Source organism: Bipolaris victoriae (assembly GCF_000527765.1).
Source record: "Bipolaris victoriae FI3 unplaced genomic scaffold scaffold_103, whole genome shotgun sequence".
NCBI lineage: Eukaryota > Fungi > Ascomycota > Dothideomycetes > Pleosporales > Pleosporaceae > Bipolaris > Bipolaris victoriae.
Genome location: NW_014575289.1, coordinates 19,721 through 33,567, shown reverse-complemented (window position 1 = coordinate 33,567; position 13,847 = coordinate 19,721). Strand labels below are relative to the sequence as shown.

Below are 13,847 nucleotides of genomic sequence, written 5' to 3'. Positions count from 1 at the left end.
TGCGGTATGCCTGTCAACAAACAGAGGACAGGTCTAGCTAGAGAGGTGTAATTGATTAATGGAGCTCACATGTTTTATGGCCTTGCTACTCGCACCTGCAGTGTCTCCCATCACACTTCCCTTCTAGGTAATCGTTGTGCATGACCAGGGCGCTTGATTATGTAAGGCGGCGGTCGGCGATGCCATCAGTCCTGGGCCGATGGCGTCGCTACTACTAGATAGTTGGAGCATCGCGTGTCCGTCATCAACCGTCTCGTAGCCACAATTGAACTCGCCATGGCGTCGCGCACACGGCTGGCAGCCACCATGGCTTCAACACTATTACGAGGCTCGCGGCCACTGGCAAACTCGAGGATAACACCACTGGCTGCTGCAGTGACCACATTGTCGGCCCGCGGCAACTCGCACCTCAGCTCACAGTCCGCCACGAACCCGACAAGTGTCTTCTCATCGTTCGGCCAGCTGACATCTGCATCGGGGCCTCCATCGTACTTTTCCTCGTCACACAGGCGCCTGCCCACCAATACCATTGTTCGCTTTGTGCCGCAGCAGACAGCATGGATAGTCGAGCGCATGGGAAAGTTCAACCGCATACTGGAGCCTGGTCTGGCCATTCTGATACCCTTTATTGACCGGATAGCCTATGTCAAGAGTCTCAAAGAGAATGCCATTGAGATACCTAGCCAGAGCGCCATCACAGCCGACAATGTCACACTCGAGCTCGATGGCGTATTGTACACTCGTGTGTTTGACGCATACAAGGCGAGGTGAGTGCTGCCAGATGTATTGGAAGCTACCAAGATACTAAATTCAAACAGCTATGGCGTAGAAGACGCAGAGTATGCCATCTCCCAGCTTGCACAGACGACGATGCGCTCCGAAATCGGCCAGCTTTCCCTCGACCACGTCCTCAAGGAGCGCGCCAACCTCAATGCGAATATCACTGCAGCCATCAACGAGGCAGCCCAGGACTGGGGTGTTACTTGCCTGCGCTATGAGATCCGTGACATCCATGCACCCGAACCGGTTGTCGAAGCCATGCACCGTCAAGTCACTGCTGAACGATCCAAGCGAGCCGAGATTCTGGAATCCGAGGGTCAAAGACAGTCTGCTATCAACATTGCTGAGGGAAAGAAGCAGTCTGTGATTCTGGCATCCGAGGCTCTGAGAGCAGAGCAAATCAACATGGCAAGCGGAGAAGCCGAGGCTATCTTGCTCAAGGCCAGGGCTACAGCCAATGGTATCGATGCTGTTGCACGCTCCATTGCTCAAGGCGAAGGTGCCGCACAGAATGCCATTTCACTCTCTGTTGCTGAAAAGTATGTCGATGCCTTTGGTAACCTTGCCAAAGAGGGTACCAGCATTGTGGTTCCTGGTAATGTGGGTGACATCAGCGGCATGATTGCCAGTGCCATGGCAGTCTACGGCAATGTCAGTGCCTCGCAAGCAAAGGCCTCCAAGTCAATCGAAGGTGGACGAGCCAGCACACAAGCTAGCGAGAAGATCAAAGAGCTTCAGAACAAGTTGAACAATGTCGAGAGCGGGACTAGTGAGGTGCATAGCGAGATCAACAAGGCCATGGACCAGAGGCTGAACAACAGGTAATCATGGATAGTGGTTGAAGGAAGCGAATAGGTAGAATGGGAAGGCGATACGATTGTACATTACACAAAGCTGTATAACTAGCACGGCCCACGAAACGATTGCATGAGGGTTATTGGATACGGGCCATTGAAAAGCATTTCCCGAGGAGTCTTGCTTGGTGCATTAAGACTCCATCCCTTTGTATATTAATAAGGAATCGTAGCAGCCAATGAATATGACTTGAAACCAAGCCCAGCACATGGTATATGTTCTTGTGTGATGTGATTGTAGCCCTTTTTTTTTCGTCTAGATGTTAGTACTCTATATCTCTAACTTTACATAGTCAGGTTAACCGTTGCACCACCTCGGCAATCAAGGTAGCAATCTGTCTCCCATCCTCCCAAATCTCATCATGGCCACCCTTCAAATCCCTCACATTAAGCACTCTGCGTCCCTCGGCCCTGACCTCATCCTCTTCATCGCCAGCCTCCATGACTATACTCCACCCCTGCCGATCCAGCGCCACACACATGACATCGCGCTGCGCCCGCTCCACAAGCTCATCCTCGTAGCTATGGCAAATAAGCAGCAACCTTCCTTGGGGCCACTGCTCAATATTGTATTTTCCCGACACGGGCGATACTTCCAACAAGGCCTTCTCGTCTGCGTCCGCCCCGAATGCGTCGGCGACGAAGGACCGGTATATATCTGAAATATGCACCGGACACGTGGGCGGCGAGTGGTTCCGCAGCAGAAGCGGTATGTTGTATATGCCCTCGAGCAACACCAACGCCTCTGGTCCCGCAAGTGGCTCTGCGACACCAGTGTCGGCGCCTATGCCCGAAACCAGCTGCGCGAGCATTGTTGCGCCACAGGAATGGCCGACGCCGATCCAGCGCTTCATGCCATGGTTCTGCGCGAGAAAGCGTAGAGCGGCGGCTACGTCGCGGACATGTGTAGGGTGCTTTGCAGAGCGATCCGGGTCAGAGGGGGAGCTGGGGTGCGTGGGGTGCGCGGGGTAGGGCGAGAGGCGGTAGTTGAGGCTTGCGATGCCGGCGAGTTGGGGTAGCGTCGAGGCGTGCGTGCTGCTGAGGTGGGTGAGGAGGGGGTGGATGCAGGTCGAGTCTTGGAGCGGGTCGTGCCAGGCGCCGCCGTGGAGGTAGATGAGCCAGAGTGAAGGTGCCGTTTCTGGGGACGCGGGGAGCCAGATGTCGAGGGTGCGGAGGCGGCTGGCGGGGGTGGTGTAGGGGAGAGTGCCTAGGTGTTTGAGCGAGGGCAAGGCTGACGCCATTGTGGAGGATGGGGGGGTTTTTTTTTCTTTTGGATGGCTGGCTGGCTGAATGGCTGGAAGAAGGAATGAAGAACGGGAAACGGTTTTGTGGGATTTTGCGAGAGAGCGAGAGGAAGTTGCTACATATCAATGTTGGTTTTGGCGTACGCTAATGTGAGTGCAGCTTTAGCAAAAAGTTTCCTGTCACTCTAGAGTCCCACCAGATTGAAGTAGGTAGTACATTGTTTCAAATGTTTTTAAGATTTTGGTAATGGGTGTTCGTCTTCTTCCAGCTACAGTACAACTCAAGAACCGAAACCCCAAAAACCCCAGCGGCGTAGTAATACCACATGGCTCATTCAGTTGCCTCATGATATGTTCCTCCACCGTCAAATAACAGACATTACAAAAAACAGGGCTCCAAATTTTCCCATGCAAAAGCACATGCCAGTGCTAAGAGGGGCGCGCCAAGTAGCGTTTTCGGGGTAAAAAAACGACATGCTAAGGTATCTTTAAGGACATTACTTCCGAACATGATCAAAACATCTCTCTCCACGAAATAGAACAGAAAATCAAATCGTCAAACGCGTCTCAGTGGGGGAAGAGAGCGTTTACAGGAAAGCGGCCATGAAGGCACCGAAGCCCATGAGGCTACCGGCGGCGACCTTGACGTTGGAGGCAGCGCCAGTGGAGTCGGGGCGGCTGCCGCTGCCAGTAGCAGAGGCACCAGAGCCAGAGCCAGAGCGAGAAGCACCAGACGGGGAGGAGCCGCTGCCGGTAGCACCAGCGCCGGAGGCGGTGGTGGCAGGAGCAAGGACGACAGTGGTGCTGTTGTTTGCGCTGACGGTGACAGTGCGGGTCTGGTTGACAGCGGTGCCGGTGCCGGTGCCGGCGAGGGTCAGGGTGTAGACACCAGGGCCAACGGCGGGAATGTTGGCGGGAAGAGGCTGAGAAGTGACAACAGCAGGCTGGTCGGTGACGGCGTCGGGCTGGTTGGCAATGGAGGTGTCAACAGGGGGCATGCCGGTAACGACGCCCAGAGAGTTTGTCTGGGTCAGGAAAGCAGTCTGGGGAGCAGGGTCCTCGGACGGGGAAGAGTTCTATGGTACTCATGTCAGAACCAGATCATGGGAAATTTGGCAATGCAGAAGAATGCAACGTACCTGAGCCGAAGCAAGGGCAAAAGCCACGGTGGAGACGAAGATGGAGGCACGCATTTTGGTGGTAGAGATGTGGGTGTTTGTTTTTTTCGGGTGGTGGTGGTAGTGGTTGGTATTAAAAAGACGCGTCTTTGAGGGATTGGAAATTGACGATGAAGGTCAAGTTTGCAATAGCGATTCAGACGAGTAGCGACTGGAGCGAGATGAGATGGAGCTGAGAAAGAATTATCATTGTACGCGACGCGCCCTCCTTTTATTGCCGCTGTTCTCATCACCCGCTCCTGAGGAACAGGCATACGAGCTAACACTAGCCCGAGAGGCCCGCGCCACCCTGACCAGGCAACCAGCCAGCCCCACGCTAGCCCCAGATAGGTCAAAGCGCGCTGTGACAAGCTGCTAGCGGCCAGCACAGCCAATAGTGGCCCTGTTTGGTGGCGACCGTGTTTCGCGTCCGTTGTGGCAGCGGAGAGATATTTTTTTTATTGATTTCCCATCGTCCTTGCAGACGCTGATCGCGACACATGTGCCAATATTACTCAACTACCTACAAGCAGCACACACAATGATATTGTCTTGGTCGCCGAGAAAGGAAGGAATTGGTCCCATTGTCGTCTCAGCATGCCGGCCCAAAGATGGAAAACAAAAATATCGCACCGCATGCAGGGCGAGCTGTCAGGCGGATCTCTGGCGCTGACCAGCCCAGCCTCATCCCAAGTTTCAGCAAACCTCTCGCCATCTTCCAGCCTTCTCCCAGCGCTGCGCAGCGCAGCGCAGCGCAGTGCGGTGTAGTGGTGGTGTCGTGTGGTGTGCGGGTTCCCGCAGAAACAAAGCGCATGCTGTCGTCATGTCCCCCGTCAATTGCCCTGTCGACCCCGGCTTCAGCTTCAGCCTCTCCACTTTTAACATGGCAATTTTTCAATGCTCGACGCTCCGTTGGGCGCACTGGCTCTCGTCAAACGGCGCGCGCACCCCTTTGGCCGTGTTTTCCCCAACGTTTTGTCTGCTACTCACATTGTACTCTGACTACACGCAGGCCCCGGCGGCAGTAGGGCAGAACAGCAAGTACAGTGACAGTAAGCACTGCGGCCCGTCACGTGTTCAATCGATAAGCTTGTCAACGCTTGCTTGTCTTTAGCCCTTTCTTTGCAAGACTGACCCTACTTGCACCTACACCCACTCACTACGACATCCACGGCATTCAGCATGCAATACCCGCCAACAATGGCTAATATCGCTTATTCAATAATGGCAAACAACACGGCATTACGCGTCCTCTCGGAAGCTGCAAGGCTCTAAAATTAGGCCCGACAGCATCATCTCGTATGGCTCTTCGTAAATGTGAGCGAGTGGGTTACGCAGGGGCGCAGCCAAGGGGCTGGAGCGGCAACCGGGACCCGTTTGAGTATGGCCTCGGGTTCGCTCCAAGCAAAAGGTGGGTGGCATCCTTCGACAACGGCGGAATGGGGCCCTCGCCTTGGCCCTGCATGGTCTCCTGAGCGACACCTGCACTCAGTCACCGCACACCGTCTGTTCAGCTTGGTCGCCCTGCTGTCGCTGCTTGTTTGCTGCGTACCAAAGTGTCGGTCAACTACGTTCAAACTCTATGTCCATCACTACACACGTTCGAAACAGAATGGCTGGATTGGCTGCATGGAGGCTGGCCAACTAGCCTTGACTAGTGGCGCTTCCCAACCTCACCAGCCCGCTTGCCCGCCCGCAACTTTGCACCTCTGTCTCACGAACGTTACATCGGCCCTCGTCTCAACACCATCTGATTTTCTCATCATCTCGATTCCATCCGCAGCACATCTCTTGACATTAACGTGACGTTTACAGGCAGGTGACACTGTCAAACAGACATGAGTATCTTCGGACAGAGACGGCGTGTTCCAAAACCGAGCTTCAATTTGACCAGCCATCAGCTGCAATGGTAGCTTACCACACAGTCTTCTTCCACGCACACATTCTACTTGCCCATCTCCATCTCCATTCCGTGCTCTAGCATCCAAACGAAACTCTATCCTCATTACGACTAAAACACCACAGTCTACCTCACGTTTCCCATTCCTTTTCCCCACCTCAACATCACCCGCCCAAGCCCATTCCTTTACCTCTTGCATCTGTCGCATCAACACACAAACTTCTCACGTTTAGCATGATCCCCTATACCCATACCATGCCCCCTCAATCCCAATCCATCTTTACCTAACTAATATCCAACAAATATTCTAAATCGCGATCCATACTCTCTACCCTCCCATCAAATTAACAAATCACACGCACAGACAAACCCCAGGTCACCAGATCTTCTCCACACCAAAAAAGCAAGTCCGTATAGCTAAAAGGGGGAAACGATGCCGTCAAGAAGGGTCTTTGCCAAGGAAATATTGGGTAACAGTACCTTAGAACGCGGCAGAGTGATGCATAGTATTCCTGATTCGCAAAATGCGTAATGGGGATCGAGCAATGTGAGAATTGAAAGAGAGAAAACAAACATGAACACCAGACTGTCAACGTTCCAGCAGCCGTTTTGCGTCGAAACACCCGGGGTTCTACTTCTACAAGGAAAGATGGGGATTGCATGTTTCCCATTGTCTCGGACACGGAACAGTCGAACAGAAATGCATGATTCCTCGTGCATATCGAAACTTTGGGGCTGATTTTTGATCGGGTTTCATCTACTTCCTTTTTTGCGTTCAACGTAGAAACAGTATGGAAACCCATATTCGTGAAACACATTTCTATAAAGCATAACCACTCGCCTGAGCTTGGAACACCCATCCTCACAAACCAAATGGCATATCGAAAAAAAGAGGCAAGAAAAAAAAACAAGTTTAACTGGAGTAGAGAGAAGGAACTTTGTTCCCCACTTCAAGACACAGTTGTTCTATTAACAAAGGGATGGGGGTATGTGAATAATCTACCAACTGCCCAAATTCTACATCCATCCCCCTTTCGAACGCGATGAAGAAAATAAACGTGGGGCGTATACAACGACGCGTTCCTTTTACTTGTGACAACAAAACAACGATTAACGACATCAAAGCACCACGATCTCACATGACAAGTTGACCAAACAAAAAATCTTCTTAATCTTTCAAGTTGAGGAGAGAAAGAGAAGAAAAAAGGATAATCCATCTTCTGCCAAGAGAAAAAAAAAACTATATCAACGCAAAAGACCGAAAAGCTTACTCGCTATCCTCATCAGCGAGCAACTTGGCGTAATCATCCGCAGACGCAAATGTGGGCAGACTCTTGAGCTTGCGCTTCTTGCTCTTGCGCCCATCCTTTGCGGCGCCTTCATCCTCGTCGACGTCAAGATCGACAGGGACATCAGCGTCGCTATCCATGAACGCGTCTTCATCGTCGAGATCGAAATTTGCAAAGTCGTCGTCGTCGTCATCGTCGGCAGCGTGCTGACCACCCGTTTCGACGTCTTGATCCTCCTCGTCGTCGTCGCTACCGAGATTCAATTCAACGCCACCGTCCATGCCGCCAGCTCCCTCATCGTCATCGCTCATCATATCGTCCATGTCGAAGTCGCTGAAATCGTCGTCGTCGCCGCCGTCGCCCTCGACTTCGGGTCTACTCTTGACGAGAGCCTGCCAGATTTCCTCGTCGTCGGCGCTGTCCTCGCTGTCGTCTTGCTTGCGGTTCTTCTTCTTCGTCTTTTTCTCCGCCTGCTTGGCCTTGCCGGCTTTTTCAAAGTACGTGTGGAAGAAGACTTCGTCGTCGCGCACGTCGTCGACCTTGCGGCGCCAGAATTGCTCAGAGTTGAGCGGGTCGTGCGTCCGGTCGCCGTCGCGCGTCGTAATGAGGTAGGATGCTGCTTTGGAGGTGCCCGCCATGGGCTGCATAATGGATGTGCCGTGGATGCCGGATGACTTGGTCTTTGCGTTCTTGAAGGAAAATTTGTCGAGGAAGTTCATCAGAGTGTAGATTGTTGGGTCTGGCTTCTCCTTGATGGGCTCCTGGTTGACAATCTTGGAGGCGAGCACATGCACCGAGGGGTGGTAATGTGCTTGCAACGGCAGCAACTCCCATAAGCACGACAGGTCAGCTCTTGCGTGTTCTGGATCTCGTTTTCGGGAATCGTAGGCTGGTGCTGTAGACTTGTCTTCGCTCTTGTTGGTTGTCGGCTCCTTTTCCTCATCAACATCCTCGTAATGTTCATCGCCACTGTCATCACCATGATCTTCTGGTGTGGACAGCATGGACTTGATGCTCGGGAAGGTGTTGATCAACTCGTTTACAAGGTACAAGACTCCGCAAATAAACGGAGGCTCATGCATGTGAATTGTCTGGAGCAGACGCTTCACAAAGGCCTTTACGCGCTTGATGCTTGTGTCAGCCTTGAGCGACCTGTATAGCAAGTTCAAAAACATAATGTGCTTTGAAGTCGTCATGAGGCGTGGATCCAGAAGCGACTCGTATAGCGTACGGTAGAAGCGGTCCGCAGAATAATGCTTCGTTGCCGAAATCTGCTGAATTAGAGTCATGGCCTGGATGCTGGTGTTGAAGTTGGAAGAGTGCGTCACTTCGAAAATCATGTTCAGCTGGTCCTCAAACTTGGCATCGTCGGTTTTAGCAAAGGGAAATGCGCGGTTGACGCCTGTCAAGATTGCCGAAATGAGCTTCTCGCGCGACTCGTCCTCGACTTTGAAAGCCATCGTAGCCGCCTTTTCGGCCTTTTGCCTGGCCATCTTGCCGGGTTTTCCACCACCTCCTTGGATGAGGCCATGCTTGTTCAGCCGCTTTTCCTCCTTTTCGTGTTCCTTTTGCTTCTTCAGCAGGCCCAAGAAGAGACTGAAGTAGATCTCCAACAGCTTGTTGGCTACCTCGGGCTCCTTCAGGCTGAGGACGGTCTGGTTGAGGGTGATGACGGCGTAGTATTTGGCGATTCCGCTCTGGTTCGGTCGGAAGAGCAGATCGGACTCGATGGAACTAATGATGACGTTCTTCATGAGCGGGTGGGTATTTTGCAGCTGGAGCAGCAGATACGAGGCCCGTGATGCAACCTTCTTCTCCTTGTCTCCTAGCTTGTTGATGAGCAGTCGCAACAGATTTTCTTCCTGTTCTGGTTTTTCCTTGAGGAGTTCCCAAACATATGTGACAGCGCGGTTGCGCGAAAACTCAACCTCATCATTAGACCATGCCTCGAGAATCTTGAGCAGCTCAAAGTATTGCTTCTTTAGCCAGTCCTCGAACGCCCACACAATCAAATGCCTTTTTTCAAGACCACCAGGAAGCTTCTCGCCGGCCTTCCAGTGCGCATTCTTGCTCTGTATGGCGGAAAGGAGGGCTGGCTGTCGCGCAAACGCCTTTAATTTTCGGTCTGGAGGAAGGAGGACGCCCTGACCGAGTAAATCCTTCAGCGCAGCCAAAGCCTGCATGGCGACATTCCTGCTCTTCTTCTGCGACAACCCCATGAGCTGGCCGAAAGCTTTTTGCGTGTGCAGTGGCGACTCTTGGACCAAGAGCGTCAAGGCTGACACCTTGTCCTCCATGGTACCAGAGTCCATGACGGTGGCCATGAACTTGTGCGACGAGTCCTTTGAGAGGTGCGAGGCTGCATACTCCTTAGCCTCTGCGTCGAGCAGCTGGACGGCATAGTCGTGGAGTGCATCGATGATGTAACGCGGCGGGATGGTGGGATTGTCGACGATGGGAAGCTCTGGAAGGTCAATGGCATGCCATTCTGGCTGCGGCTTAATCAGCTGTTTCGCGTTAGCATGGCGATACAGTACAGGTGGGTTTTCTCCAGGGCGCATACAAGCTGCGACTGCGCGTGCGGCTTCTTCTGGTCCTTCTTGTGCTCTTTCTTCGCGCTCAGCCGGCCATGGTCCGGCTCGGGCTTCGCAAAGCCATCCTTGGTCTCGGCATGGGTTCGCTTCTTCCCCATTTGATGTCTTTGGTGTCGCGCGCGGAGCAGCTGCAAGGTCCGTCAGAGAATTTCCTCTGACCCGTCACGACCGCAAAAAAGATGGCGGCGCTCGCACGGCGATGAGTCGAGAATTTGAAGATTCTTGGCACGCTAGTAGTGCGCCCTAGCGCGGTGGGGCCCGTCATTGTGCAGCACATCATCGGACCCTGTCGGCAGCGGAATATGCCAAAACACTACCCCCGTGACTCAGCCGTATCCCCAAATTAACAATGCTTGTACTGGCACGGCCAGACAACATATAGACACTGCCATTGACACGTGTCCCGACAAGTACACGTCCATCTCATCACCACCACCGACCCTCTGCCCCGCCAGCCTACCCCGCCGGCGAGCAAATCACACCAATTCACCCTATCATGGCTACCGACACTGCCGATGAGGACAAGAAGACGTCCATCACGCCCCTCCTCAAACGTCTCTGGCATGAGTCACCCACCACCAAGCCAACCGCCGACGAGATTGCAGCTGCACTCGCCTTGATCTTTACCAACAGTCTCTCAGAGGTCCAGACAGGCGCATTATTAACATGTCTCCACTTCACAGACCAGGACAGACAGGCCGACGTGCTGGCAAAGTGCTCAAAGGCCATGCGTGACTTTTCAACCGATGTAGATATTCAAGGCCTGCAAGAGCTCATTGCCAGACGGGGAAGGAAAGAAGGGAGCTACCACGGCGGCTTGTGTGACATTGTAGGCACCGGAGGTGACTCACACAACACGTTCAACATCAGCACTACCTCGTCTATTCTGGCAAGCTCTCTCCTCATGATTGGAAAGCACGGCAACAAAGCGTCTACATCGCGTTCTGGCTCGGCAGATCTCCTTTCCTGCACACCACCAAAGGCCCCTGTCATCACCGCCGTTACCCCAAACACCATCCATGAAATCTACTCACAGACCAACTATGCCTTTCTGTTCGCCCCCATATTCCATCCTGGTGCCAGGCATGCCGCTTCTATTCGGAAGCAGTTGGGCTGGCGAACCATTTTCAACCTTCTTGGTCCTCTGGCAAACCCCCTGCACGAGCTGATCGAGGCCCGGGTGCTGGGCGTAGCCAGGAAAGAGATTGGGCCAGATTTTGCAGAGTCACTCAAGCAATCAGGGTCCAGGAAGGGCATGGTTATCTGCGGCGACGAGGAACTTGACGAGCTATCGTGTGCTGGGCCAACTCACTGCTGGCGCTTAGTTGAGAATGCATCAACAGGCGAGGTTGACATCAACTATTTCACCGTCAGCCCTGCCGACTTTGGGCTTCCTGAGCATCCCCTCAGTGAAGTTAGCCCAGGTCAGTCCCCAGAACAGAATGCCACAATCCTCATGAAGATTTTGAACGGCGAGGTCCCTCCTGACGACCCAATTCTGCATTTTGTCTACATCAACACAGCAGCCTTGTTCGTAGTTAGCGGTATCTGTGATGCTGATACAAGTAACATGGGTGAGGGTGATGACGGCAATGTCATCAAAGAGGTTGGGCCTGGTGGCGGACGCTGGAAGGAAGGTGTCCGGAGAGCAAAGTGGGCAATCTCGAGTGGAGCAGCATACAAGGAGTGGCAAAAGTTTGTTCAAGTTACGAACAGTGTAGCATAGACCTTTGAAGCTCTCAATTATGCATGCGAAGTTTGAATAGTTGGTATTGACATATACGGTTGAGTGAGGACATGTTACGACAAGTCAGTCAGTACAGGGTGGACAAAATTGTTTACTTATTTCCAACTTGGTATCCGCCTGGTAAAGCTTTTTGATACTATTATTTAAAGCAGAACGCCAAATGTCAGTGAATAGATGCTATTGCTTGAATGCTTGCCATCTGTTTTGGAATCTCAGTAGTGGGTTATTTTTTCTCGGAAAAGGATAGCAGAAAGTGTCACGACCTGCCAGTATCTACATAGTATCAACAAAAAAAGGACTTAGTCAAAACGACAAATCAGTGATTTGGAAGTTTCTGAATGCTATCGCATTTGTATGTTTTTATTTTGTTGCCTCTAAGAATTTCCACTCCTACTAAGAAGACAATATATCAGATAGCTGTCACAGCAGCGGGTTGTCAGCGGATTACAGTAAAACCTACACTTTTTCTCGTCGCCGTATGTGGACTGTCCGTATGATTTCTACCACAGGAGGGTAAATGCATTTTGTGCAAGTCTCTTTCTAATGTTTCGAAATCCTACAAGCGCTGTGTTGTAAGTTCTGCAAGTCGTACATAGTACTGGTCAAAACATTTGACTATCCGAATACCCGTTTTCTTCAAAAAAACAAACAAAGGTAATCTTCGCAATACGGCTCATGTTTAGTGCATGAAAAGAAACTACAACTGTGATTATTATTATACATTTACAACACTAAGATTCTTGATCATACCACTTACTGCACCCATGGATTATGAAACTAAAATTTCATAGATGTTGTTCTGTTGTCACCGCCGAATCATGAGTCTGATTCAATACAGCTAAGACAGTTTGCGTATGTGCAAGGGCAACATATATCGCACTATTACGCCCAGGGCTGGTACCCTGGAAATATCGATATTGTAACAAACAAAAACAATTCATACGAGTCGAATGGAAACATATGTCCAATTGGCAGTGGTACGATACATGTCTCGAAAGACCATAAACGACTCGGAATATAAACTCCAGAGTATTCACACCCTGTCATACATCCCACTCCCCCTGTACATACCGAACCATACTCAGCATCAGAACCGAAGCAGCAGGTTTTAACTTTCCCATCCCCCTTCTCCCAACCCCCAGCAAAACCAGCCCCTCTTATTTCCTCGCCTGAAGAGACCTCTGCCACTCTCCCATCGCATTTCGCAACTCAAACCAAAATCCTTCACAACGGCCCTTCTCCGGCGGTCTTCAAAATACTCAAACGTCATTCTTACCCTTACACTTAACCCCATCTGCCCTACCCATCCGTAATCCCCACAGGGGGATAGGCGAAAGAACGCCCCTCTCAAACGCAACCTTATTCCGCCACCGCACCCATGAGCCCCGGGGGTGAAAGACTTGGGTTGAAGCCGGGATACCCTTTCTTTGTTCTATCTCGGCGCCGCATACCCATGTAACCTTTACTCTTTCCCGTCTGTGTTCTTTGCTTACGGAGAACCCTTACGGTGATTACATACTATCCAACCTTAACTCTTTACTATTCCCGATGTCCCCCCTTGTCCGATTTTCCCGGCCGCTTGCTTGCCAATCCTGGCGTATAACCCTCTTTTCTCACTATCGGGGCCGTTGACTCCCGCTTCTCTCAGTCTTACTACTACAAACTTACTCACCCTGATATATTTCTTACCGGGGGTTGGGTTTGCTCACGCAATCCATGTTCCGCCGCCCGCTCAATCGAACCCCACCACCCGCCCGCTCAAACGTAACATGGAAGTGCGCTCATCCCATGTCTTTGGATCTACACATATACACCTGAGAATAGAGTTGCAGGGAAGGAAAGTGTGCCGGGCGTATAAGCAGGGTTGATATGGCTATCTATAGCATGGGTTCGTGAAAATACGGTACAGTGAAGTAAAATGGAGATAAGGGGAGATTAGGTTACAATGAGACAGTCAGGATAGTTGAAGCGAGGAAATTGCAAAAGTGGATTTGAGGCTTGGTTGGACGTGCTTAGGAGAAAGAGGTAACGAAAAGGTGCGACGTATGATGTGGTGATTACCAAATACAGGGGAGGTAATTACTCATGTTACATGCATGTATGCAACATGTAGCATCATGAAGTATACAGTAATCGCCGCAAAACAAGCGACAGAAAAAAATAAGTCCGATAAGGCTCATGCAGAAGTCAGCAAATCGCTGCAATCGATGCGAATGCTAAATTCTAAATGGTACGTTTCTCACCGGTTAAGATAACGGTGCTAGTATGAAGACACATCGAAC

General features: G+C 51.6%; 5 protein-coding genes across 5 annotated transcripts; 2 read left to right on the top strand and 3 right to left on the bottom strand.

Moving 5' to 3' along the window:
- Window positions 1–276: 276 nt before the first annotated feature.
- Window positions 277–1,605, top strand: COCVIDRAFT_41164 (hypothetical protein; the record flags this gene model as incomplete). Its single annotated transcript, XM_014697213.1, has 2 exons — window positions 277–767; window positions 819–1,605. The coding sequence occupies 2 exons, from the start codon at window positions 277–279 to the stop codon at window positions 1,603–1,605; spliced, it is 1,278 nt and encodes a 425-aa protein (XP_014552699.1).
- Window positions 1,606–1,927: 322 nt separating this feature from the next.
- On the bottom strand, window positions 1,928–2,875 carry COCVIDRAFT_109602 (hypothetical protein; the record flags this gene model as incomplete). The annotated part of the gene is made up of 1 exon (XM_014697212.1): window positions 1,928–2,875. One exon carries the CDS (start codon window positions 2,873–2,875, stop codon window positions 1,928–1,930), a length of 948 nt encoding a protein of 315 aa, XP_014552698.1.
- A 590-nt stretch (window positions 2,876–3,465) lies between these two features.
- COCVIDRAFT_109588 (hypothetical protein) lies at window positions 3,466–4,071 on the bottom strand (the record flags this gene model as incomplete). The annotated part of the gene is made up of 2 exons (XM_014697211.1): window positions 3,466–3,954; window positions 4,018–4,071. The coding sequence occupies 2 exons, from the start codon at window positions 4,069–4,071 to the stop codon at window positions 3,466–3,468; spliced, it is 543 nt and encodes a 180-aa protein (XP_014552697.1).
- Window positions 4,072–7,202: 3,131 nt separating this feature from the next.
- COCVIDRAFT_19266 (hypothetical protein) lies at window positions 7,203–9,916 on the bottom strand (the record flags this gene model as incomplete). The annotated part of the gene is made up of 2 exons (XM_014697204.1): window positions 7,203–9,731; window positions 9,788–9,916. The coding sequence occupies 2 exons, from the start codon at window positions 9,914–9,916 to the stop codon at window positions 7,203–7,205; spliced, it is 2,658 nt and encodes an 885-aa protein (XP_014552690.1).
- A 398-nt stretch (window positions 9,917–10,314) lies between these two features.
- Window positions 10,315–11,544, top strand: COCVIDRAFT_19265 (hypothetical protein; the record flags this gene model as incomplete). Its single annotated transcript, XM_014697203.1, has 1 exon — window positions 10,315–11,544. One exon carries the CDS (start codon window positions 10,315–10,317, stop codon window positions 11,542–11,544), a length of 1,230 nt encoding a protein of 409 aa, XP_014552689.1.
- Window positions 11,545–13,847: the final 2,303 nt, after the last annotated feature.